General features: G+C 35.6%; 1 protein-coding gene across 5 annotated transcripts in view; it reads left to right on the forward strand.

The window, feature by feature from the left end:
- PDE5A (phosphodiesterase 5A) overlaps positions 1-24,027 on the forward strand; it is a 104,889-nt gene that overhangs the window by 62,206 nt on the left and 18,656 nt on the right. For all 5 annotated transcript variants that reach the window (XM_032223627.1, XM_032223628.1, XM_032223624.1 and 2 more), the window contains exons 4-11: positions 2,983-3,054; positions 3,652-3,741; positions 8,868-9,005; positions 9,836-9,903; positions 12,836-12,944; positions 15,927-16,011; positions 18,631-18,806; positions 21,220-21,279. In XM_032223627.1, the coding sequence (XP_032079518.1) occupies positions 2,983-3,054; positions 3,652-3,741; positions 8,868-9,005; positions 9,836-9,903; positions 12,836-12,944; positions 15,927-16,011; positions 18,631-18,806; positions 21,220-21,279 (798 nt within the window). The remainder of the gene's footprint in view (positions 1-2,982; positions 3,055-3,651; positions 3,742-8,867; positions 9,006-9,835; positions 9,904-12,835; positions 12,945-15,926; positions 16,012-18,630; positions 18,807-21,219; positions 21,280-24,027) is intronic.

The following is a 24,027-nucleotide window of genomic DNA, read 5'->3' on the forward strand; positions in this document are numbered from 1 at the left end:
GTATGGAGAGCAGCTGATATACAGTAGTCCTGGACTACAATGGTTTTTTTTAGTGACTGTTCAAATTACAACTGGACTGAAAAAGGGATTTATGAACATTTTTCACACTTACAATTGTTGCGTATCCCCATGTTCACATGATCAAAATTCAGACGTTTGGCAACTGGCTCATACTTATGACAATTACAATGTCCTGGGATCCTGTGAACTGCTTTTGGGACCTTCTGACAAGCAAATTCAATGGGGTAGCCAGATTCACTTAACAACTGAGTTACTAACTTAACAACTGTGGCAAGAAAAGTCGTAAAAAATCGACTTAACAAATGCTTTACTTAGCAACATAAATTTTGAGCTCAATTCAGGTCGTAACTCGAGGGCTACCTATAATACAGATGTAACATGAAGTGATTCCTAATTCCACCAACTTCTCTGCAGATTATATGATGAGCTTAATATTTTAGTATGCTGTATGTTTTGGGGGTATATTTTAAAAAATGATGGTATATTCTTAACAAATCACACTAATAATTATATTGAAAGGTGTCCAGGTAGCATAGCTAACTCCTAGCCACAATGTGGCTAATGCTTGCTGGGAGATATAAAGACAAGTGTGTGTCAAACAGGTGTCTGTGCAGTAGGTGATTGCATATTTACTACTTACTTTGCAAAGTAAGGTAATTTTGTCAACATAGTACAGCTTCAGAAAGTAGCCCTCCACTTTTCAATGAGTTTTTTCTTCACTTCATGAGAGTATTAATAGAGGTATTTTTTTGAGCACTGTTGTGCAGCCATATAAAGTTTTGTGGTACAATGGGAACATTTAGAAACTTTTTTTTTCTTATTTATACAGATGTCTTTTGTAAGATCAAAAGCCACATTATGTCCCAAGAAGAAGTGACTAATGGTCTGGCCTGGCTTAGCCTGGGGGAACTCAGTTCTAAGTTTTAGAATCTGTCTGACATTGCTTTTGTCGGTATCTATTGTTGGGAACAATCACAAGACTAAATGAGATGTAATTTAAGTAAACTCCACTTATGTGCACATTTTTAATGAGCAAATAGCAGCAGGAGCATTGGGATAATTATTAGGCTTACAACAGGAGAAAAAGTTGAATAATTTTCTGCTCTGATAATAAAAATGTCTTTTTTCCCCAACATTTCCTATAATACAAATAAAATGTACAAAATAAGGATTTTCAATGTGACGTAGCAGAATGGTTACATTTCTATTTTTTGGTCCATTCTCCCAGCCCCAAATAATTTCTGTTTTCCTTTATAAAATGTATGTTAAATGCAAATATGCATATCACAACATCTTTCTGGTTTGGCTAATAGTCACACATTCTAGTATATTCCATATGTGACCGTATTTTGATTTCCACAATGGCATATGAAGTCCAACCAAACTGGTGGGCAACAGTTTAGAAAAGCCTGGGATGGAAGCTAGATGACAATTGTTAAAAACTACAAGCCTTGATTTCCTTTTCCTTTCTCAGCTACTTCCATGATAGATCAAGTGGCTGGAGATACATAGGGATAGAACCTGGTAGTTTATTTAGGGGCACTAAATCTCCTATAAAACCTGCAAATGATATAGGAATACAAAATCTGAAAGAACATCAAGTTGATGCTATTCTGCAAAAAAAAAGAAGAAGAAGAAGAAGTGTAAAGAAAATTCCGTCAATTTTCAAATTTTGTATATCTACATAAAATTGGGAATAAAATAACATAAATTTGAAAAAAAGGATTGTCTGTTTAGGTTACACTATAGCATGACATTTCTAAAGTGGAGTATATTTTACTGAAGTTTGAAAGGTAGCAACATGTCTACATGGCCAAAACTTTCGGCAAGGATTTATATTCATATTTTTAAATGTAACTCCAACAAATTTATTATAATACTATTATGAACTCATTCCACTGCAAGAAAAATATTGTAATAATTTGATAGGGAAGGCTTAGGATATTAAATTTGAAAAACAATGAATTATATGTGTTACTATCAATGTGCTCTGTGTGTACAATTGTATAATTGGATATCCATTTGTCTGAAGTGGTATAGGGGGTTGGATTAGAAAACCTCCAAGGTCCCTTTCAACTCTGTCATTCTATTCTATTCCACTAAGAGTCAGCATAGCATTAGTTGTGAAAAAGGGCCACAGAGTCACTCATCTTTCTCTGCCGTGGATAACGTATGACAGCCATAAAGTATTTATTCCAACAGGATTATTTTATTCTCTTGGAACCTACTTCATGGTCAGAGTGGAATCTTTAATTTACAGATAAATTACAGGGGATAAATAAATAGATGCTAATGAGATCACATGAAATAAAGGCAAACATCCAGTTGTTATCTGTCTGCATTTCTCTACATTTCCAATTTCATGTTGTTTGATAAACAGATTCTACTTATCTCTGCTAATAAGGCTCAGTTTCAGAATAGATAACACAAAATGCCATTTTTTTGTTATTCTGAAGCCAAAGAAGATTGATCATGGCTCCCTATTATGGGAAGCTCATATTTCTGTAAGTGCCTCAACATTTACCTTAAGGTATACAAATAGTCTTAAATCGTTTAAGTTGTTTCATTTGGTTCCAATCTATTCAAAGCAGAATGAGAGAAAGTAAGTGCCAGACTCAATGCTTCTGGAAGAACTCGTGGCAAACCAAGATCATGGAATTTACCCTGAAATAAGACTAGATTGGCCCCAGGGATTCACAGGGTTTCTGAAAAGTAAGCAATAGTGAGTTTAGTCATGTTTATTCTTAAATATACATGGATAAGAGAGTCACTGTAGGTTTTAAAAATAAGAATACTACTGTTACATTGGTTTTTTTAAAAAAAAAAATTCATGCTTATGTATCAAAAACAATAGTAAACTTTGCAATACGTCTTGGATATCTCAGTGACTATTGATTTCCTTAAGTTTTTCATTTGAAACCAGTTTGAATGAACTATATTCCTATATTGATTTTTAATCAGGTGGTTGGTGTGGCACAAGCAATCAACAAAAAATCTGGTGGTGGAGCAACATTCACTGAGCAAGATGAGAAGGTATATTTTACCATTTAATTTTTAGTAATAAATGTTACCATGCCATCAAAAGTGCAAACAATTCTGATAGGAACAAAAGAAGAAGAAAAAGGCGAAAGATTTATACAATCTGAAGAGAAACCAGAGTATCCATTCCCCCTTTCGAAGAATCCATTCCCCCTTTCGAAATAAAATTTGTGATGAGCATTTGTGGGACATCAGAATTAAAACATGAACAAAAATGGCTCATGGTCTCAACAAAATTCAGTTCACACTTTTAAAAATGGAAACCTACATTTAATATTTCACACAAGACGGCATTGTCTGCATCTGTTTTTGTGTTTGCAAAATTCACCCCAACTCTTTACACTAGAATCTGGTTGCATGTAATATTGATATTTTAAGACAGATATAAACAGCACTCTTTGCTAATAAAATAAAGTGCTTAGGAATTGGAAATAACTAGCTTCTAAGTGCTCAAGCATAATTAAATAATAAAGGTGCTATTAAAATTGACAAAATATCAGATAATTTCAAAATACAAACCAGATTGTTAGAAGTTTGGGACTCCAAATCTGTGGCTCTCTAGTTATATAGCTTTTGATGTCCAATTTACAGGATTTTGCTGCTTACCTGGCATTTTGTGGAATTGTTCTTCACAATGCTCAGCTCTATGAGACTTCCCTTCTTGAAAACAGACGCAATCAGGTAAGGAAAAGTGTCATATTTATGGGTGTGGTGTGTATAAGTGGTATACAGTATTAAAAACACTTTCATGTTTTTTCATGTGCATCCAGTATAGCCAATATGTATGGAATGATGTTTTGAGTGCATTTGGTACCATAATTGGTAGCTTGCCTTAAAGGAGCAGGAGACATTGGCAGTATGCATTGCCATTCTCCTGCATTGAGATCTAACCTTGAAAAATAACTGGGGATAAGTGAAAAAAAAGGTTGGGCTTATTAGAGAAGGAGATGACAGAAACTACAGAAGCTTAACCTTAGCAGCTAAGGGCAGGTAAGCATCCTAGTGCTCTATATGCTATAAGCATTTCCTCCATAACAATCACAATTTGTCATTTGGCCCCTTGGGGAAATGAATTGGCCACCCCTGCTGTAGACTCCAACTAAATCTTTATTTATCAGTTACTAAAGTTGAACTACAAACATCATTATTTCCAGTAGATGACATGATTTCATTCTACTTTCTATCAAGGGATTTATACATAAGCCTAATGATTCCTGACAACATAATATATCTATGTGTCAAACTGTCAATGTATGTCAGAGAATAGCATTGAGGAGGGAAGTGTAATTCTTCCCTTCTTAGTTGCAATCCCCACCAAAATCCCAGTATAGACTACTTTTATGCTGGACTTCACTGGAAATACTTTTTTTCCAAACATAATTGCTGTGGTAAGGCACCAATTGGCTGGAGAGTGCTGCTGCCTGCATATGGCTCATGGACTGGAACATCTATACCTATTCTAGCTACAGGTAACTTACAACCAGTTGTTTAATGTCCCTTCAAACTTACTCAAAAACAATTACTTATGACCCATCCTGAAAATTATAACTGCCTCACTACCCTCATGGTCACGTGATTGCATTTCAGACATTTGGTAATCAGCTTACATTTATGATAGATTACAACATCCACGGTTGGATGATTGTGTTTTGTAAGATTCTTTGCTGCTTTCCAGAAAAAAAAATGGCAGACATCCGTTGCACAAGCTGGATTCAGACTTATTATTATGTATTTCACTAAACAATTATCATAAAGTTGATCCTGGTCATATGATGACTCAATTTATGACTGCAACAACGTACCACCAAAATTATGGGCTCAGTTGTGGTTGTAAACCAAGGACTAACTATATTCTGTAATTCTTATTACAACCAGAACACGAGAAGCATCTTGATCCACCATCATCCACCAGTCTGAGGTCACCTTTCTCCATTAAGCTTGCAATTAGGGACTGTGCCTTCTGAATTCTTTGAACAGAGAGATTGGATTCATAATCGAGCTACTGTGTTTTGAGAAAATATAGTTTTCCCATGCAATGCAATGTGCAAAAGTAAAAATAGGAAGAAATTTGGAATACACCATATTGCTTCTATTTATACATATATTCTTCTTGGGATAGGTCAGATGCTTAAAGGGATACAAAAATGAAGGAAGATACAGTCAGAACAACTCTTCCTCCATAGTCATATATTCTATATTCTGGATTGACCTTGAGGTGGAATAAATCCTGTTCCTTCCTGTTCCGTAAATTTGTTCAGACACCAAGGCTCCCCAATATGTATTAATAGGGTGTTTACTAACTGGTAGGGCAGAACTGTTCTTTCAATATGCTTTGAAGGGTGTGACATCTACCTATGTACTTTGTTAAAGGATTACTTATGTTCTACCACTGTTTACAGAGGGAAGTATCTTGGCCTGCCCTTGCCAGTATGCAAAAACATTGGTAGGAATCAAATGAGTGGATAGGGCTCCCAAGCTTTCCCAGGATTTTAAAATTGTTTGTAAAAACTGTCAACATACCAGGCTAAGATCTCCACCATATCCAAAATTCTGTGTTACCTTCTTTTGTCAAGAAGTATCTCCTGCTTCTTATTAACAGCATGAGAATTGCTGTTAAAAATTGTTTCATCCACTCATGCTACAATTCAAGCATTTCAGATAAACTAAATACACATTGACTCAATGAGTGAAACATCCTTAAATATAAGCCCCCAGTAGTTTATGAATATTTTTAGTAAAGAATATATTTGATTAAAACAATCAATAGGCAAATGATGCTTTTTGTTTTCTGCACATGAATTCAAATGACTTTATGCTAAGTATTATATTTACTGGTATTAGTTTGCATACTTCCTTTTCTCATCATTTTCAGAAATTGCTTGTTACTTGCTCTTCAGCTATAGGAACCTTTGGATTTACAAGTTTTACAGTAGTGGGTCAGTAACTTCAATGAAATTTTAAGCATATGTTTAATAAACTTAAAATCGTGGGAGGGAATGAACCATAAGATGGTGATTATAGCTTTGAATTTTGAAAGTTATAAATGGAATAGGGATCCAGAAAAAATGAAATAAGTTTTTGGAATCCTTCCCATGGGAAAATGCTTTTGTTTTGAATTATTTAAAACTATCATATAAGATAGGACTTTTAAAAAATGGGAACTAGTAGGAACTAAAGATTATAATTAAAGGAGAAGAACACTCAAACACAACTTAAAAATACAGAATACAAAATAGATAGACTGTCTTTAAAAGATCCAATGGAAGAGGAGCAAGTTTTATCTGACAACATTGAGACTAATTTGAAAGTGGACAAACTACAAGAATGACATGGAAAAAGATACAACCCCCCCCCCCCACACACACACACTAATGTCTTCATAATTTAAAAAGAATATATAAATAAATCAAGATAATGACTGAATAATTTTGTTAATTGGATTTACAAAACAGGCTTGTAAAAGTTTGAAGAACTTTGTAAGAACAGAAAGAAAAAATGAAAAGAAATCAAGGTCTAGGACATTATTTGAAGTTATTAAAGATCAAGATTATTAGGAGTAAAATTTGAACAAGGTTAAAATAGATATGTTATTTCTAGCCCTTAATGGACTTTTGTGATGACATGGCTGACAACAACTTTAAGGATTTGTTTATAGATAAGAGAGGAGATGTGGGAAGAAGAAATCATTTGTTATATTTTAAGAGGAGGTGATAAGATATTAAAATTGTTTATAGTTCGTTGTGATGAAGGGGGAAGGCATTTCTTTATATATTTCCATGTTTTCTTTTAATAGGTATTAGTTTTATCCTTGCAGTTGTAATTTTTAATAAAATTAGTATTAAAATATTTTGGAAGGCTATCATTGGAATCCATCAGTATCCCTTTGATTGGAGGCAGGTCCAATTCCAGAGAAGAATTAATTTGGTTAAAAAAGATCACCTACTAACTTAAAATTTTCCATCATGATTTAGTTCCACTGGCATTATTAAACTGTTTACTCAAGTTGGAAGAGGATTTAGGAGGTGAAATTACAAAATACTGCCCTATCTTTTACAGGCTTGCATTCTTTGGTTTTTACCAAAGCTAAGGAAATGATCTTATAGCAGATAATATATATTGATTTGTAGTGAGATAGTGCTGAAATTTTCCCTTAGGGGGACCTTAAGTAAACATTTTGAGGCAGCTAAATAATCTTGCTTCTATAAAATACAATAGAACCTTTATCATAGCATGCTGTAATAAACTATCTTCAACTTTACAAGAATGAAAATCCTAATTTTTGTCTGTTGAACAAAAGGACATGGGTTGTTATGCTTCTGATTTTATTGTTAATGCACCATGTGTATTTAACTCACTTCAAATAAATTCCCTAGTAGATAAGATAAATTCTATATTTCCTTTCTTTTCAATCAGTTTGAAGTTGCAAATTCTGTTTCAGAGACTATATTATTAGGGAGCAAACAAGACAGTTGTCCAACCTGACTAAAAATAAATAAAGTAATTTGGGAATTATTATCTAAAATGTTACAACATTGTTCTGTAACTGGGAGTGTTTTATTTTTATGTCTTTGCATATACCTTAAAATGTAGCTATTAGTTACAAGTATTCAAGCTTTTAGCAATTTACTATTGGTATTTTATTGCTTCACTATATTTTTGTTTCTTCCTCTTTTGATAGATTTCCATATGTACTCTGTAAATTCTACTGTATAACTATATAGTTTTCTAGTTAGTAGCCATAATGAAGACATTCTGTTCTGACATTATAAATTGAACACTATTTTTCTTTGATAGAAATTCAGATTATAAATCTAATATAAATCTAATTTCTTTAGTGTCCCTTTTCTCCTTTTATCCTCTTCCTAATATCTGGTAAATACTTACAGTTGTTCAGAACATTATATGAATAATTAGAAATTTATGACTCCTTGGGTCATTGTTTTCAGAGATATTTCCTTACCAAATTCCTCAATCCTTTTAACAACAGCAGATATACTAATATAATTGAAAAGTTCTCAAAAAGGGAGGGAGATTAGAGAGGTATCTGCCTTGAAAATAGCCCATGTAGAATTGTACAGCACTGTCAAACATCATGAATTGATCACAGGAAATGTTTTATCCATTTTATATGATGTCATAAAATGGTTTGATAAAATTTGCCAAATTTCAATTCTATGGGAATTATGGGTCCCAGATTTTGACCCATTTTGTAATTTAGCTCATCTGAGGTATCTTGGTTCAAAAATGTTTTGCTCTATGATGCACCATTTTTCCCTGTTTAAGGTTATTCTTTCAGCCCAACATATTGCACAAGATGGTTATTGTGGGAATAAAACTGAAGTTTTTTTTTTTACATAGGCTGCCTTGAATTCTTGGGGAAAGAAGAATGATCTATCTAATAAATTAGTAAACAACTTTTCTTAGCACCAAATAATGCCAAATGGAAGATTGCCGAATAATACTATAGTAGAACACAAATTGCCTATAGGAATATAAGGGCCTCTTCCTGCAGAAACTGATATATAGTTTCTGTAGGAAGGAGATTGTGTAGATTTTCTGTAAGGTCAAAATGTGCACAGTTCTGGAAAAAAAATGGAAGTGTAAAACTGTTATCAATATGTGGGCAGAGATCTTGTAAAGTTCATGCTGTTCAAATTGCACGGAATAATTCATTATTTATTTACATCCTCCATATGGTTTTCTCAAAAAGAATCCTGGAGTTACCCGGGGGGGGGGGGGGGGAGAATCTGCCTTCAAGATGATTAAAATGTGATTAACTTGACATTTTTTTTTTCCTTTCGTTGCAGGTACTTCTTGATCTTGCTAGTTTAATATTTGAGGAACAGCAATCATTAGAAGTCATTTTGAAGAAGATAGCAGCCACTATAATTTCCTTCATGCAAGTGCAAAAGTGCACCATTTTCATAGTGGATGAAGACTGTTCAGTAAGTATGGACCCTGACTGTATTCTCGACTGGCTAATTGTCAGTTGTGTTAATGGCAATGTGTGTATCTGCACAATTACAGATACCGGTAATATGCTTCAGTCAATTGGATTGGTCAACAGTTATTGATGCCTTGTTAAATCTTAAGATGACTACTACATGGCAACAAATACCCTTAGACAGTATTCAGAAACCTGGTATGAAATTAGGCTGCCATCCACAGTATAATATTAAAAACATATGATGCCTATGTTGAAAGGCCAGCACTAATTGTAAATTGGTTATGGGTACAGTTGAAAGTGTTGCATTGACCTTTCACATCCTAACAGACTTGGGCTTGGCTGTTAGAGACAGCTAATGTTAGCATGATCCTACTCAACCAAGGTCAACCAGAGAAGTCCTATTGAAGATGCTGTCATTTCCCAGGTTTGTGACTCTGATTCATTGGAAACAACTATTGTGTTGAAGTTACGGAAAGCACACTTTTGGAATTGCACAGTTTTTTTCATTATTAGTGATGTGAAATAGCCTATTTTAAAAAAAAAGATATCATATGAATCATCATCATATTCAATATACAAGGTGAAGCTCATTATGTAGTAAATTGCATTGAGCCTTATACTGTATAAGTTAGAAAAAATGGTTAGAAACATTGTAATATGTCAGTTTTGTTTATCCTGGGTCTTAAAATGCTTTATGAAATACAGTAAACCATTGATAGTTTTTTGAAATCATTTTTCACAAGGCAAGAAATAAATGAATTATGCTCTTTTACAATGCAAACATTTTTACTCTACATTTTAACAAAGCCCAAACTCTCTCATATTTAGGATTCATTTTCCAGTGTCTTTCACATGGAATATGAAGAAACAGAAGATTCCAGTGAAACCCACAAAAGGTAAAAGGATGAGATTCAAGATATTTTCATGGCTTTATGCAAATACTTAATAGTTCAAACCATCAGAGTTCAGCACTCAGAAACATGACCAACACGACCCCATTTAAAAGGATAGGCTAGCTCATACATTGCATTAGTTTCAGTGAGATTAGCAAAAGGAGGCGGTGTTCATTTTGATCAGCCTTAACAGATGGAACCGTTGGAGATGTGGCATATACATCTTTTTCTTCTTTTTGGGAACAATGTATCGCTTTACAGCAACAACTTGTGGGTGGCCCCAACCTATAACTACTTTTTATGTGTGCTGACTAACTCCTCCAGCATAAAATTCACACTTGGAAATGTGGAAAGGGAAGTAAGAGATACAGAAAAGCCTGCCATTAATTCTGCAGTGGGCATTCTTTTGCCAGCAAACCTTCTGTTATTGAAGTGCTCTGAAAGATCCTGAAGCTTAGCTTAGAAGACAACTTCTCCCCCCCCCCCCCTTCATGCTGGAGCTCAGTGGCTGCCATCTAGTGGCGTTAGAGGTACCCTGGCATCTACTGTACGGGTCTTGTGTTGCTCACCCCCTTGCTAGCGCTTCTTGTATCTGATCTTCAGTTATTCATCAATTTATTAAATTCATTGATGTGAGTGTTTCTAAAACTATAATAAACAGATACAGATATATATAAGAAATGACGTGTTTTTTATCCAGGAATTCAAGGACATGTACGTGCTACTCCTTCCTCAAAACTACAGTCTGGGGAAGAGGTTGAGTAGAGAAATAATGAGTGGCCCAAAGTCACCCAGGCAGCTTATACCCAGGTTTCTCCAGTCTTAGCCTACCATGCTAACCATCATGTGACATGGACTCATTCAAAGGGGCTTGTCCCTCTAATTCTTCTGTGGATTAGATCTGTTCATCCAAGAAATCAATTCAGCTTCTCCATTTTTATTACTTAACTCTTCAGCATTCTTAACCAATTTTTTAAATAGGTTTAGTTCTAGTTTTGTTGGTTGAATAAGTTACTAACTAATGTAATTTTATTTGTTGTGTTCAGAATGAAAGGAGGTATCAATTAGATGCATTTAATACTGAAATGCCAACCAGCCTTGTTGAGTTGCTTGCACATTTACAACCTGAGTAAACTATGAATTCTTATTTCAAGAAGGCCTGAAAATTAATTTTTCTAAAACACAGAACTACCCAGACCAATATTTTGTCTAATATAAAATATCATATGCTGTATAAAAAGTCCTTTTTGTAACAAACAAATGAAAGGATAGAATGATTCAAACAGAAAACAGTCAGTAATAGCAGATTTATGAAACATTAGTCATAGCAGAGAGATGCTTTGAAACTGTTTATTTTTATTTTCCATAACAGTCAAAAGAGCCTTAGAATCTTGAGTCTTCAAAACGCTCTTGTGAACTGCCCAGTGAATAGTGATATAGATGCATTAAATTTAAATGGAAAATTATCAGGCCAGTGCAAAAGTATAGGTAACAGTATAGAGAGTACAGATAGACTTTGACTTGTAGCTATTTGTTTAGTGACCATTCAATGTTACAATGGCACTGAGAAAAGTGACTTGTGACCAGTTTTCACACTTATAAACTTTGCAGAACTCCTCATGGGTCACATAATCAAAATCAGGCACTTGTCAACTGGCATGTATTCATGACCTTTGCACTATCTCAGGATCATGTGATCATCATTTGTAACCTTCCCAACTGACTTCCAACAAGCAGTGATCAACTGACTTAACAACTGTCTTGCTTAGCTATAGAAAATTTTTAGTTCAATTGTGGTTGTAAGTAGTACAATGTAAGTAGTACAAACAACAATGAAACTGCTAAAATATGGAGTTAAAATGAATTTGGTATTTTCTTTAGAGCAAATGTCTGTTTTGAAGAAAATATTTGTACCAATCAATAAGGCAATTAAGAAAAATACCAAGTTAGTTATTCAGAAATCATGTTTAGGATTTTGATGAGGGCATTGCAAAAACTATTTTGTTCTTAAAATCTTGGAGAAGACATAGTTAAGGAATTAGATATCCAAGCTCTGCACTTGCTTTCAGCTATTCCAATAATGCTTCTAAACACTGATTCAGTCTATTAATAATCCTGACTCTGGGATGTCTTTTTTAAATTGTAAAGTGTTGTTTAAAACATATTTAGGGTTAGGGACTTCAAAAGATGGATGTAGCATAAATCTTCCTTATCTCAGGATCAGGCTAAAGACAGATTAGAGAGGCAGGTGTACATAGTACATCTTCCCACAGGATTCAGAGGAATTCTTGAAAATAAAGATTATGTTGAAGGTCATGTCTACTTCCCAAAGACATAGTACAGATAATCTTTGATTTATAACAGTTCATTTAATGACTCTTCAAAATTACATTATCACTGAAAAAAGTGACTTATGAACGTGTTTCACACTTATGATCACATGTTTTAAATTTGGATGCTTGACAACTGACTCACATTTATGACGGTTGCAGTGTCCCAGAGTCGTGATTGTCTTTTGTGACCTTCTAACAAGCAAAGTCAATGAGGAAACCAGATTCACTGAACAATTCTGTTACTAATTTAACCCCCTCTCTGATTCACTTAACAAATGTGGCAACGAAAGTGGTAAAATGGGGCAAAACTCACCTAACAAATTTCTCATAAATTTTGGGCTCAATTGTGGTCATAAATTGAGGACAACTGTACTTAGGCTACTGAATGGAAAATTACTGGATTGAGAATCCTAGCCACTAGAATACCAAACTTCAAGCATGAAAGCTGTATCCAAAACTTTCATAAGAAATCTAGCACTGTTCAGAACATTGGCAATGGATACAACTAGCTTTTCATATGCTTAGTTGACCATTAAAATTTGCTTCTAAACATAGATAATTAATGTAATGAACTGAGTCCATTTCTTTTTATATCTTGACAGACACAATGATACAAACCAAATTAATTATATGTATGCCCAGTATGTCAAGAATACTATGGAGCCTCTGAATATTCCACATGTGCGCCAAGACAAAAGATTTCCTTGGACAGTAAGTAAGCCAACATACAAACATTCAATGGGCAAATGGTTTTTACTACTTTGTCATACCATTGTTTGTAGTCACTCTACACAATCTTATTGCTGCAACTAACTAGAGGTTCCACTGTTTCTTTAGCTTTACAGAAGTGGCATTTGCGCCTGTTGTTATCTTCTCAATTCTGATTTTGTATACATTTGTTCTTAAGGATTGATTTTTTTGCCACCAGAATTAGCTCTCCTGTCTCCTTTTCTGATCTTAGTCATTGCCAGGCCTTGGTGCTATCAACTTTGCTGGTGAAATTTTGTTTTGCTTTTTTGTGTACTGGCCAAGTAATATTTTGCCTTACCATCTTGATAGGCTTAAGTCTACTACTTAAGCTGTGTATCTAATTACTGGAATTGCCTAAGTATTAATTGCCTTGATGGTATTTCCTCCACTAAGTTTGGACTTTATGATCTTCTTCACTGTCATGATATATTCACTTCTAATCTTCTTGACGTCAGTGTGCTTGATGTTGTTTGAAGGATGTCCATGCATTTGCAGTGAACTTCTTAATACAGACCCTTATGTTTTTTTTATAGAACATTTTGATTCTTTTATTATTCCTTATTTTCTCCTATTAACGGCACATTTTTCCTGTCCCAACTCCATTGTAATATCTTGGCTAAATTGTATATATGAACAGTATTGAGCAACAATTTTACTTCAGATTATCTTTTTCCATCTATGGATATTCCCAGTCATCCTTTTTCCATATAGCTTCAGATCATGTAAAGGAGTTAGGATAACTTAACAGCTGTTTTTGATGTTTGATAGCCATGGTCTAACTCAGAGATGGCAAACCTTTTTTGGCTTGCGTGCCAAAAGCGGGGAGAGCATAGGGTGATCATGCGCATGCCACATCCATAATGCTTTGGCACGACCCCAGTGCAATGCACGCACGACCAATGCCCCCCCCATTTTTGGCGTGCTTTTTTCGCCCTCCCCATGCTCCAGAGACTTTATAGGAGTATGGGGCGGGCAAAAACAGCCTCCCCGCCCTCCCCCCCCCCCTGGAGGCCATCCGGAGGCTTCAGGAGCTTCCCTGAAGCCTCCAGAGCGCGAAAAACCGGCCCTATGGGCAAACCGGAAGTTTGGGGATGAACTTCCAGTTTGCTCGTAGGGCCCATTTTAGCCCTCCAGAGCCTTCAGGAGGCTTCCCTGAAGGCTCCAGAGGGCAAAAAAAACTGTACGAGCAAACTGGAAATGACTTCCGGTTTATCCGTAGAGCCATTTTTTGTCCTCCAGAGCCTTCAGGGGCCTTCAGGAGGCTTCCTTGAAGGCTCCGGAGGGCTAAAACCAGCCCTACGAACAAATCAGAAGTAGGGTGAAAAATGGCCTCAAAAGAAGGCCAAATTCAGCTGGCTAGCGCCCCCATCTAGGTTTGAGTGTATGGTGTGTTTTTTAAATCTGTTTTCGTTTCTCCCTGTATATATATATATATATAAATCTATAAAAAATCTAATATGTGTGTGTGTGTGTGTGTGTGTGTATGTGTGTGTGTGTGTGTATATATATATATATATATATATATATATATTACTCTTGTATTTGTAAGCCGTCCGGAGTCTTACAGGATTGGGCGGCATATAAATTTATTAAATTTCAATTACAATTTAATTACATGCACGCTGCCCAGCTGACAGGGCAATGTCTCGCGTGCCTTGACAAATGGCTCCACGTGCCATAGGTTCGCCATCACGGGTCTAACTTGTTCAGTATTGTTGACAGAGGAATCATGCAATGACACACAGTAGTGGTGATATTGAGGCTCCTTGTGGGGTTCCTGATATTTACCACTCCCAGTGTATTACCATTGACCAGTACTGTGATGTTGATTCTTGCACAAATCTTCCAGTGTTTCTACTGAATGTTATTATTTGTAGGCATTTATACAATCATGTGGCAGGAATTTGAGTTCTTCTTCTTCTTCTGCCATATCTGTCATCGGATGTTGGCGATCATGTTGGCAATCCTATTTTTGTCAACAGCCGCATGAAAAAGTGCTGCTGAGTTTTGTGCAAACCAGCCCCTTAGATTTTGAGGCCATGATGTTCTTCTTCTGCCTGGACCTTGTTTGCCTTCAATTTTTCCTTGGAGAATTAAGTGAAGGATGCCATATTTTTCTCGGTGTCGCATCACATGTCCTGAATATTCTAACTTTTGCTTTTAATGGCTTTGATTTCCCTTTGCTTTCCCAGATGGCTTATCACCTCCTCATTTGTAATTTTGTCAACCAGCTTATACATAACAGCCGTCTGTAAATTCACATTCAAGTTTCTTCAAGTGGTTTTCTGTCAGAGAACAACTCTCTACTCCGTAGAGCATGATAGAAAAGATGTAACATCCGACAAGCCTGATTTTCAGTCTTAGGCTTATGTCATGACTGCAGAAGACCTTTTTCATTTTGAAGAATGCTATTCAAGCTTTTTCTATCCTTGTCTTTACTCCACTGATCACGTCCCAGCTTTCATGTAAATTAAAACTGAGGTGTGTGATCCTTTCAACTTTTTCTAGTGGTATTCCTTCTGAATTTATCAGTGGTAAATTAATGGGCTGTTTGCTGATGACCATGATCTTGGTTTTTGAGGTGTTAAGCTTCAAGTCGTATTTTTCAGATATTTCTGAGACTGTTGATGGGGAGCTGAAGGTCTTCATGCTTACTGGCAAGCAGAACTGCATCATCAACTTATCTTAAATTATTGATCTGAACACCGTTTACTTTGAGGCCAGCATCAATGTTTTCCAGTGTTTCATTGACAATTGACTCAGAGAAGGAACTTGAATGCCTTCTTGTAATCAATCCAAGCTATATTTTAATTGGGCTTCAGTTTTCATGTCCAAGGGAGTTCTAGAACTCATAGTCTCCTGATTTCTAGGTCAGTTCTATAAGCTACACTAAGCTGTCTTATGTAGTTAATAAAGTAATGTGTTTTGTTTTTTCCTTAACAGAATGAATGTTCTGACTGTACAAATCAGCACATTGAAAGCTTGCTCTGCACACCTATAAAAAATGGAAAGAAGAATAAAGTGATAGGTATAACATTTTGAAGTTTTCAATTATGCTTCAGTTTGTGCACTTAAGGTGGGATTTTATTCCCACTGGAAATTGAGAAAAAAAGGCAATGTGTGAAGTTTCTAAGATCATTCTTAATCAACAACCTATCCTTGTACATAGCCACATGCAATGAAAACAACTGAATTTAGCGGTAAGGTGTCATAAGGACACTGACCTAAAATAGGTATTTTTGGAAAACAAGTGTCTAAATATAAATGTACTCTTCCAAATGAGATGCTTTGGATCAGGGAATTTGGGGCGACAGAAGAACGTCCTGGTTTGTGTAGAATTATGAAACAAACAATAGTAGTTTTCCTATAGGAAAAAATACTTCATTTTCTGCAAAGTGGAGCACCTAAAGTTAGCTGATGATGTTGGCTCAGTACAATTCCACCTGAGCAGTGGTTTCTGAAATTTAGAATGGTGTGGGCTGTGGCTTGGACCACTATCCTCTATGCCAACAATAAAGTTGGATTCACAGAATCCTGAGTAGATGGAAAATAGTCACTAACACTATTCTAGAACTTAAAAGGTCATAGACTATTATTATCGATAAGATCAATTTATTGTACTATTAATAAACTTTATTTTAAAGAAGAAAACAACATGGTTGGACTTTTGTTTCACTTGTCCCATATTATGTGCTGCCTTAAAGTGCAATCAGTTCTTCTTTAATAAATTTTCTTATGAAAATGAAAGACATCTTTGGATCAAATATGCTTCTTTTATTGTTGTAAATCAGTGCTTTGTAATGAAGCACTGTCATTTTTAAAAATAAAAATTTGTATTGTTCTGGTATCTTACAGATATTAAGCCACACACTTACAGTGGCAAGATTTACCCAGCTGTTTCTGAGAAACATTCAAGCAATGCTAGATAGCTGGTTTTTAATGCCCCAACCTCTCAGGGGTTTAGTTAGGCAGTTAAGGCTTAGATGCTTTGGGTTAGGGTGAACAAAGCTCCCCCTTGTAGAATACAATTAATTTTACTTCTGAATACCATTTAATTATTTTGTTTTAGTGGTATGTATGGTTTTCCTTTTGTATAATGATTTGTACATTCCCCAGAGTCACATTGCTTGAGTTACATGGTCATATAAATATTCTAAATAAATAAGCAATAAGTTTTGAAAATGTAAAAATTAGCATGCATATAAGATTAGCATGAACAAAAATAAAATTAGCATAAATGGTCACTTGGTGATCCTATCTTATTCTCAACATCTTTGATGCCAGTAAAGTAATTAAAGTCTTGGACTAGGATTGAGGCTATCCAGATTCCAGTCCAGTGTCATTTATCAAAAATCACTGGATGACTTTGGATCAGTTATTCTTCTACGACTGGTATCATAGGTTGGTTCTGGGATAAAGGGAAGCCAGATCTCATATAAACACCTTGAAGTTATTGAAGGAAAAGAATAATATTAAATAAGCAAGAAAGCACTTGATATTTTAAATTTTAATTATTAAATCTTCTAATTTCAATAGCAGTTTTTTTCACTATTTGTATTTTGCCATTTGGTTTGTTTCTATGGGATGCTCATAACTGACTTTCATGAGTGTGTACATGTACTTTCATTAGTAGTGTCTTTTGGGTCAGTGACTCACTGATGATATGGACAATTTCAGCCACTTTCTTAACAAAATATTTTTAAACAGGACTTAAATTGAAAGGTGGTCAGTGATCTGTGATGAGTTCATGTATTCTTAGTTAAGCTACAATGCTATATATTCTATAGATCTGTTGTACTTCTACATAATAGAGTTTCCAAAATAGATTCCTAAATGAAGAGAAGTGCTACGTTAAGCACTCACTGTGAATGATGCCAAGAGACTTTCTTGAATGTAGCAGATAATTGGCCAGTTAATAAACGACTGATATTTTTTCTGTAGTTAAAATGCAGATTAATATGCAGATAATTTGCAATTTCCAAATAAGAATGCACAAGCCCTGGGTGTGCTTACCTCATATTCATTACAGCATTTTGGCACGGTTATAAACATTTAATGAGTTTGTAAAGGACAAATTGTCTTTAGGGATTTCATCAAACTAAAGGTCTATTAATAGCAAAAGCCAAGAAGAAAATTAAGACTTGGGAGGGGTAGATATTATAATGTTCAGTTTGATGTTTTGTTTACAGCAACCCCCTATGCCTATATAAGGAGAAGGAAGCACCATTGACTCAAATGAAGCTAGCTAATTTTTTTTTTGAAGTATGTAAATCCATGAAGTATGTAAATACAGGAAGATTCAAAACTAAATTTCTACTTCCACATAACCTGAATTAATGTTCTTTAAAATGTTGTGGCTGACTAGCATAATAAGTAATTTTTGTTTGAATCCATAGACCATTTAAAAGTTTAAATGATAGATTTCTAATTATTCTTTCTGAGGAAAAAATACATTTTTAATATAAATGAGTGACTGTTACTGTTTTAACCATTCAGTTGTGTCTGGCTCTTGGTGACTTTATAGGCAAATGCTCTCCATGCTGCCCTATCAAGCATAGCTTCTTTTGGTTAAATGTATGATTAATGCTAACCAATTGCCTGCTTTTTCAAGGGTATCTTTTTGTTGTTGTTTCTTATTATGACTCAGGAGTTTGTCAACTTGCAAACAAGATGGAAGAAAATTCGGGCAAAATAAAAGCTTTCAATAGAAATGATGAACAGTTTTTGGAAGCTTTTGTTATCTTCTGTGGCTTAGGGATCCAGAACACTCAGATGTATGAAGCTGTGGAAAGAGCCATGGCAAAGCAAATGGTGACATTAGAGGTAAGAATAAATCAAGGCAGCCTTAATGTACTATATTGGAATCCTTGCTGACTTTAAAGCAAACCCAATGTTGCTCAGCTACCACCTAAGGCTCTCTCATATTGACTATGCTTCTGTATTTCCATGTGCTTGCACACACTTGTGGATTATCACTCTAATGGGAACCAGAAGCAAACTACTGACTTCCTTAAATAAATTGCATGTTGGCAAGTGTGACCAATGTAGGTGGTTTGTGTTCTTGCATTAAAAAAGACATGATTGTGTCACTGGAACATCTCTTTACTGTCTTTGGTTTCCTATGATGATTTTGGTCCATCCCTTCAAAGAAGTCAGACCTAGGATAACAAGAAGGTTACTGTGGGGTTCTTCTACACTACAGTATTTCATCATATTCATATTAAGGATGGGTGTCATCTTGCCTAGCCTTTTAATTTCCATTAAGTATAATGCACATACTACCAAAAAAAAAAACCAAGAAATCCTGATGTGCTCTTCATATCCTCCAAAATAACCTGAGAAATCAGATAATCTGGACCAGACATGTCAAACACATGGCCCACGGGCCAGATTTGGCCCACAGTAGGCTCAGAGTTGTCCTGTGGGGCCATCCCAGAGATGGTGAGAGACTGGTCCATGACACCCATGCCCACCCCAGCCACACTCACCCAGTCAGCCACAAAGAATAGGCCAGCCCCCCAAAGGCAAACAAAATTCTGCAATGGGATCGAGTTTGACACCCCTGCTCTAGACGTTGGCTATCTTTGCATCAATCTAGTAAAAAAAGTACAGTATTTCTAAAATTCAGATCCTATAATTGGTTCTGAAGGGAAAACTTACATGCAAAACTGCATTTAATGCTATAATTTAATGCTATAATTCAATGCAATCTGATAGCATTGAATTACAGCATTCTTGTGCAAAATTGTGTGAAAATTACTTGACCTTGACATATCTTGAGTGTATTGTGCTCTATCTATTCAGATGGTTTAACATTTAAGGAAAAATATATCCTTATGAAAAAAAATGTGCTATAGATTGAGATTATAATTTCAGTTGCATAAAATGCCAGTTAAATACAAATCCAACTCAAAAAGTAAAATTCTTCTCTCTTTTACTCACAGCTCTAAATAATTCTCATTTTGTTCAGTAAATTAAAAATATTTTCTCTTACACAGGCAAAACTTCTGCCAAGATTTTCCTAAGACAGAATTTCTTTTATGCCCTGCCTTATGGAACCCTTGGAGAAAGCTAATTTATTATGACAACTTTGTTCGGATTATAATTATAGCTATGTTGTCAGCTATTTGTCATTCATATAGGTACATGGAAAATTTTCAGCTGTTTTTCATAAAAGAAAAAGAGTCTTCGTGAATTCTTTGCTAATTTAAAGCAGTGTTGTGCCTTCCCCCCCCCCCCCCTGTGGCTGTATGCTAGTAGAGTCCAGTAATATGATCATACTGTTCTCCATCTAAAATTAATATCTGGGAGAAAAACCCCCAAGCAGAATATTTATTTTAATTTAGTAAAGAAATATTTAAATATTTACTACTTCACTGCTATGCATTTAAAATTAATTATACTTTCATTATTAGTCAACATGAAAGATACAAAATGATTACATTTCCAAATTCTTGTCACTAATGAATTGTCCTCAAAGTATTGCCATGACTTCAGAGGTAATGCTAGTAATTAACAAGATGCTTTAAGAATTACCATTAAGAACACAATGTTCTCTCCCAGCATGAATTATCCTTCTCTAACTTATTTAAACCATTACTTAAACTGCATCTGAATAAAATAAATTCTAGAAATTATTAGTTTGCAAAATCATATTAACTGTTTCTTTCAAACAATTGTTAAGAAATATCAATTTAACATTAACCACAGAGGGCAGAAGAGACAGTTTAGTGAAGTGATTAAAGGTACTAGACTAGCAACAGGGAAAATTCATTGAAGTCCTGCTTTAAGTTAAAAAAAAAACCCACACATATCTTTTGTGGTTCAGGGGTGGTTTTCACTTAGCTTCCCTACCGGTTTGCAAATATGTGTGCAAGCGCACTCGCTTTGCTCACACATGCCATGTCCATGCATGCGCTCAGTCTTCTGCGCATGCGCTTTGCTCAAAAAACGTTCCTAAAAAGGACAAAATAGAGCCTGGGTGGGTGGGACCACCCCCTATTTCTGCTGCCAGTTTGGGTGAACTGGTCCAATCCAGTAGAATACCACCTCTGGGCCAGTTACTCTTGAAAAAGTTGTGCTTTCGGAGTGAAGGTGTCTATCTACCATAGTTTGTAAAGACCAGTGATTTATCTTACTCCCTTACTTTGGTTTACACCGACTCATTATTGATAGAATGCTTTAGATTTTTAGTATTGCAGAAAGATTAGTGTCTTTTCTTTCCTTTTCCTGTAAGGTGCTGTCCTACCATGCATCAGCTGCTGCAGAAGAAACCAGGGAGCTTCAAGTAACAGCGGTAATGTCATTTTCTTTTTTTCTCCAGTATAGCTAGTCTATACGTACTGAAGATGGCCTGGAATGGAGAGCATGATGTTTTTAAAACATATGTCAAACTTTTCAGGCAGTTATAAATTATTCTTGCTTTTGGCTTGAAGATTCAAGATGAAGATATCTTAAAGTAGTTGGCTTTGTTAAAATTACAGTAATTTGAGCTAGGTTCAAGACAAGTTAACACTGCCCTTGTGCATGCTCTTTTGACTCTGGAAGCTGTATTCAGTCATCAACCGATTGGCAATTTAGTCTGTCTTTCTATGAATGTAGCTATCTCCTTTTAAAATTGCATCAGAACAAATTCCCAGGTTAAACTATACCGTAGAAGAAAATACATTCATTTATTGCTCCTATATTTTTAAAAGTTTCAGAAGATGATCCTAAGCCCTTTTTTTCCTTGTAACGAACGGCTTCAGATCTATTCTAATGTGAAAATCCCTGCCCAATTTTACAACTTTAAAAAGAAAACAAGAAGGAAATTGGGAGCATACTTCAGATCTGATTAGCACCAGGTGAAGTAATATTTATCCCCTTGTCCTTTGCTAGGTGTAATAGCAGCTAAATTTCAAAAGAATCAGGATTAGTGCTCAGATCCAGGTCTCCCTCCAGTTAACTCCAGCTCAGGGATTAAAAAATAGATTTTTTTGAATGATATAGTAGTTTTCTATAAATGCAGGGAGGAGCAGAAAACCTTCCTTCCCTCTCTCCCTCCCTCTCAGGTTTCTTGATCTAGGAACATATTGTGAAGGTTGGAAAATCAACATTTTCTAGCAGAAACGTATTTTCAGAGGGACACTCTAAATTTATAACCATGGCAGATGCAGATGCAACTTTGCTCACTAGGAAGCCATTGCATGAGAAAAGCCTACCTCAAATTTCCATTAAAATGTATTTGACATTAACTTGAACTCAAATGTTCCCATTTTCACTGGATAACAACAATATGTGGGTGTCAGGGCTGTATTTTAAAACATAGTACCATACAATATATCTTCAATTAGGTAAAATCATTAAAACAGCATTTTGAGTATACTACTTTTGTGTAAACTATGGTATATCTGTTATATTTTAGTTTATTTTAAAAGTTCTGCAATATGCCAAAGAGGCCCATCCAGCCCACTGCTAGCCATAAGTCTTGCCAATTTTTTTGAGTCTCAGCATTTGTCCAACCAGGTCATGTGCTATCCTCAAACTGCAATGGATTGTTTTTTTGGGGGGGGAGTGAACTGTAAGGTATATTTGTTGCTCTACCTGATGAAGAAATAGGAAGCAAAGTTAGAACAAAGTTAGAACAAAAAAGGGATATTGTGAGTGGAAGTGTATGAATTAAATTCAACATTCTTATATTTCTTTTCTTAAATATTTAATTTGTTTTACTTAATATTTTATATTTCTTTTTTGTACTTCAAATAGTGTTGTTTAAACCCAAAAAGAATAGAGTGATAGGTATGATATGCATAAACATACATAAAGCTGTAAAGTACTTATAAATATATGCAGTGGTGGATTAAGTCTCACTGGTGTCCTAAGCACTGTCAAGCCTTGGTGCCCCTCCTCCTTTGTACATACTGTACAAATCTTCATTTTTTTTTCTTTCTCAACTTTGTGGTGCCCCCTTTGGGCCTGGTGCCCTAAGCACGTGCTTAGTCTGCTTAATGGTTAATACACCATTGAATATATGCCCCGGTCGCAATAAAGGATCTGGCTAGCTTGCCTGAGTTAAAAGCATAACAAATAAAAGAACTAAGAGCAAATTATATAAACACTAGACCAAGAACCTGAGACCCACCACAGCATGTTCCCCTTACATCATTTCATTTCTGGATAGTTTCATTCAACATTGTTCCCTCAACATTCCCAATGCCCAGGGAGGAAAAAACAGACTTTCAGTTCCTAAAAAAGCAGATACAATTGGAGACAGCCAGTCTGACAAATAATCTAGCATTTTGCCAGGGCTTTATAGAAAATAATTGACACTTCAAATAATTAACACAGAGAAGCCAACGGAGAGCCACTGTTTGCAAAGTAGTGGTGTTAAATGGACATACTAGAATGCACCCGTTAATATCCATGTATTGTGGACGAGCATCTTCAGGGTCAGCCCTGTGTAGAAGGCATCCCTCTGCACTATTGTACCTAATGTATTTAGTATACTTAAGCACTTAAATTATTTACCTCTTTAAACTTTTTTGGTGCTTTGAAGTTCTGAAGACCCTAGAGCAGGGGTGTCAAATCAAGGTTTGTGCGCTGGATTCGGCTTGTGGGATGCTTAGGAAACAGCAAAGGACTGACCCACAATGCCTTTGCAACTGAAAATGGAATTTGGGAGAGTTGCGGGCGGCCCCCCTCAAGCTCCATTTTTGCTGGCAGAAGCCTGCAGGAGGCTGAAAACAGGGCCCGGGGGACCACATGCAAACCCCCCCCCCCGCGTGCTCCATTATCATTGGCAGAGGGCTAGCAAAACAAAACAAAAGGAGAAATGTTTCCCCTTTTGCATTTGAGCATCCAAGAACGGACAGGAAAGGAGAAAGGGAAAGAGGAAAGACAAAGAAAAATAAGGAGAGATGGGAAGAGAGCAAAGAAAAATAAGAGAGCAAGGAAAAATAAGGAAAGAGGGGAAGCAAGAAGAAAGGAGAATGAAGAGGGAGGAGGGAAGGAAGGATATTATAATGAGAGGAAGGGAGAGTCTGAAGGAAGTCCTGCCTTAGTACTT

Source organism: Thamnophis elegans, chromosome 9 (genome assembly GCF_009769535.1).
Source record: "Thamnophis elegans isolate rThaEle1 chromosome 9, rThaEle1.pri, whole genome shotgun sequence".
Taxonomy (NCBI): domain Eukaryota; kingdom Metazoa; phylum Chordata; class Lepidosauria; order Squamata; family Colubridae; genus Thamnophis; species Thamnophis elegans.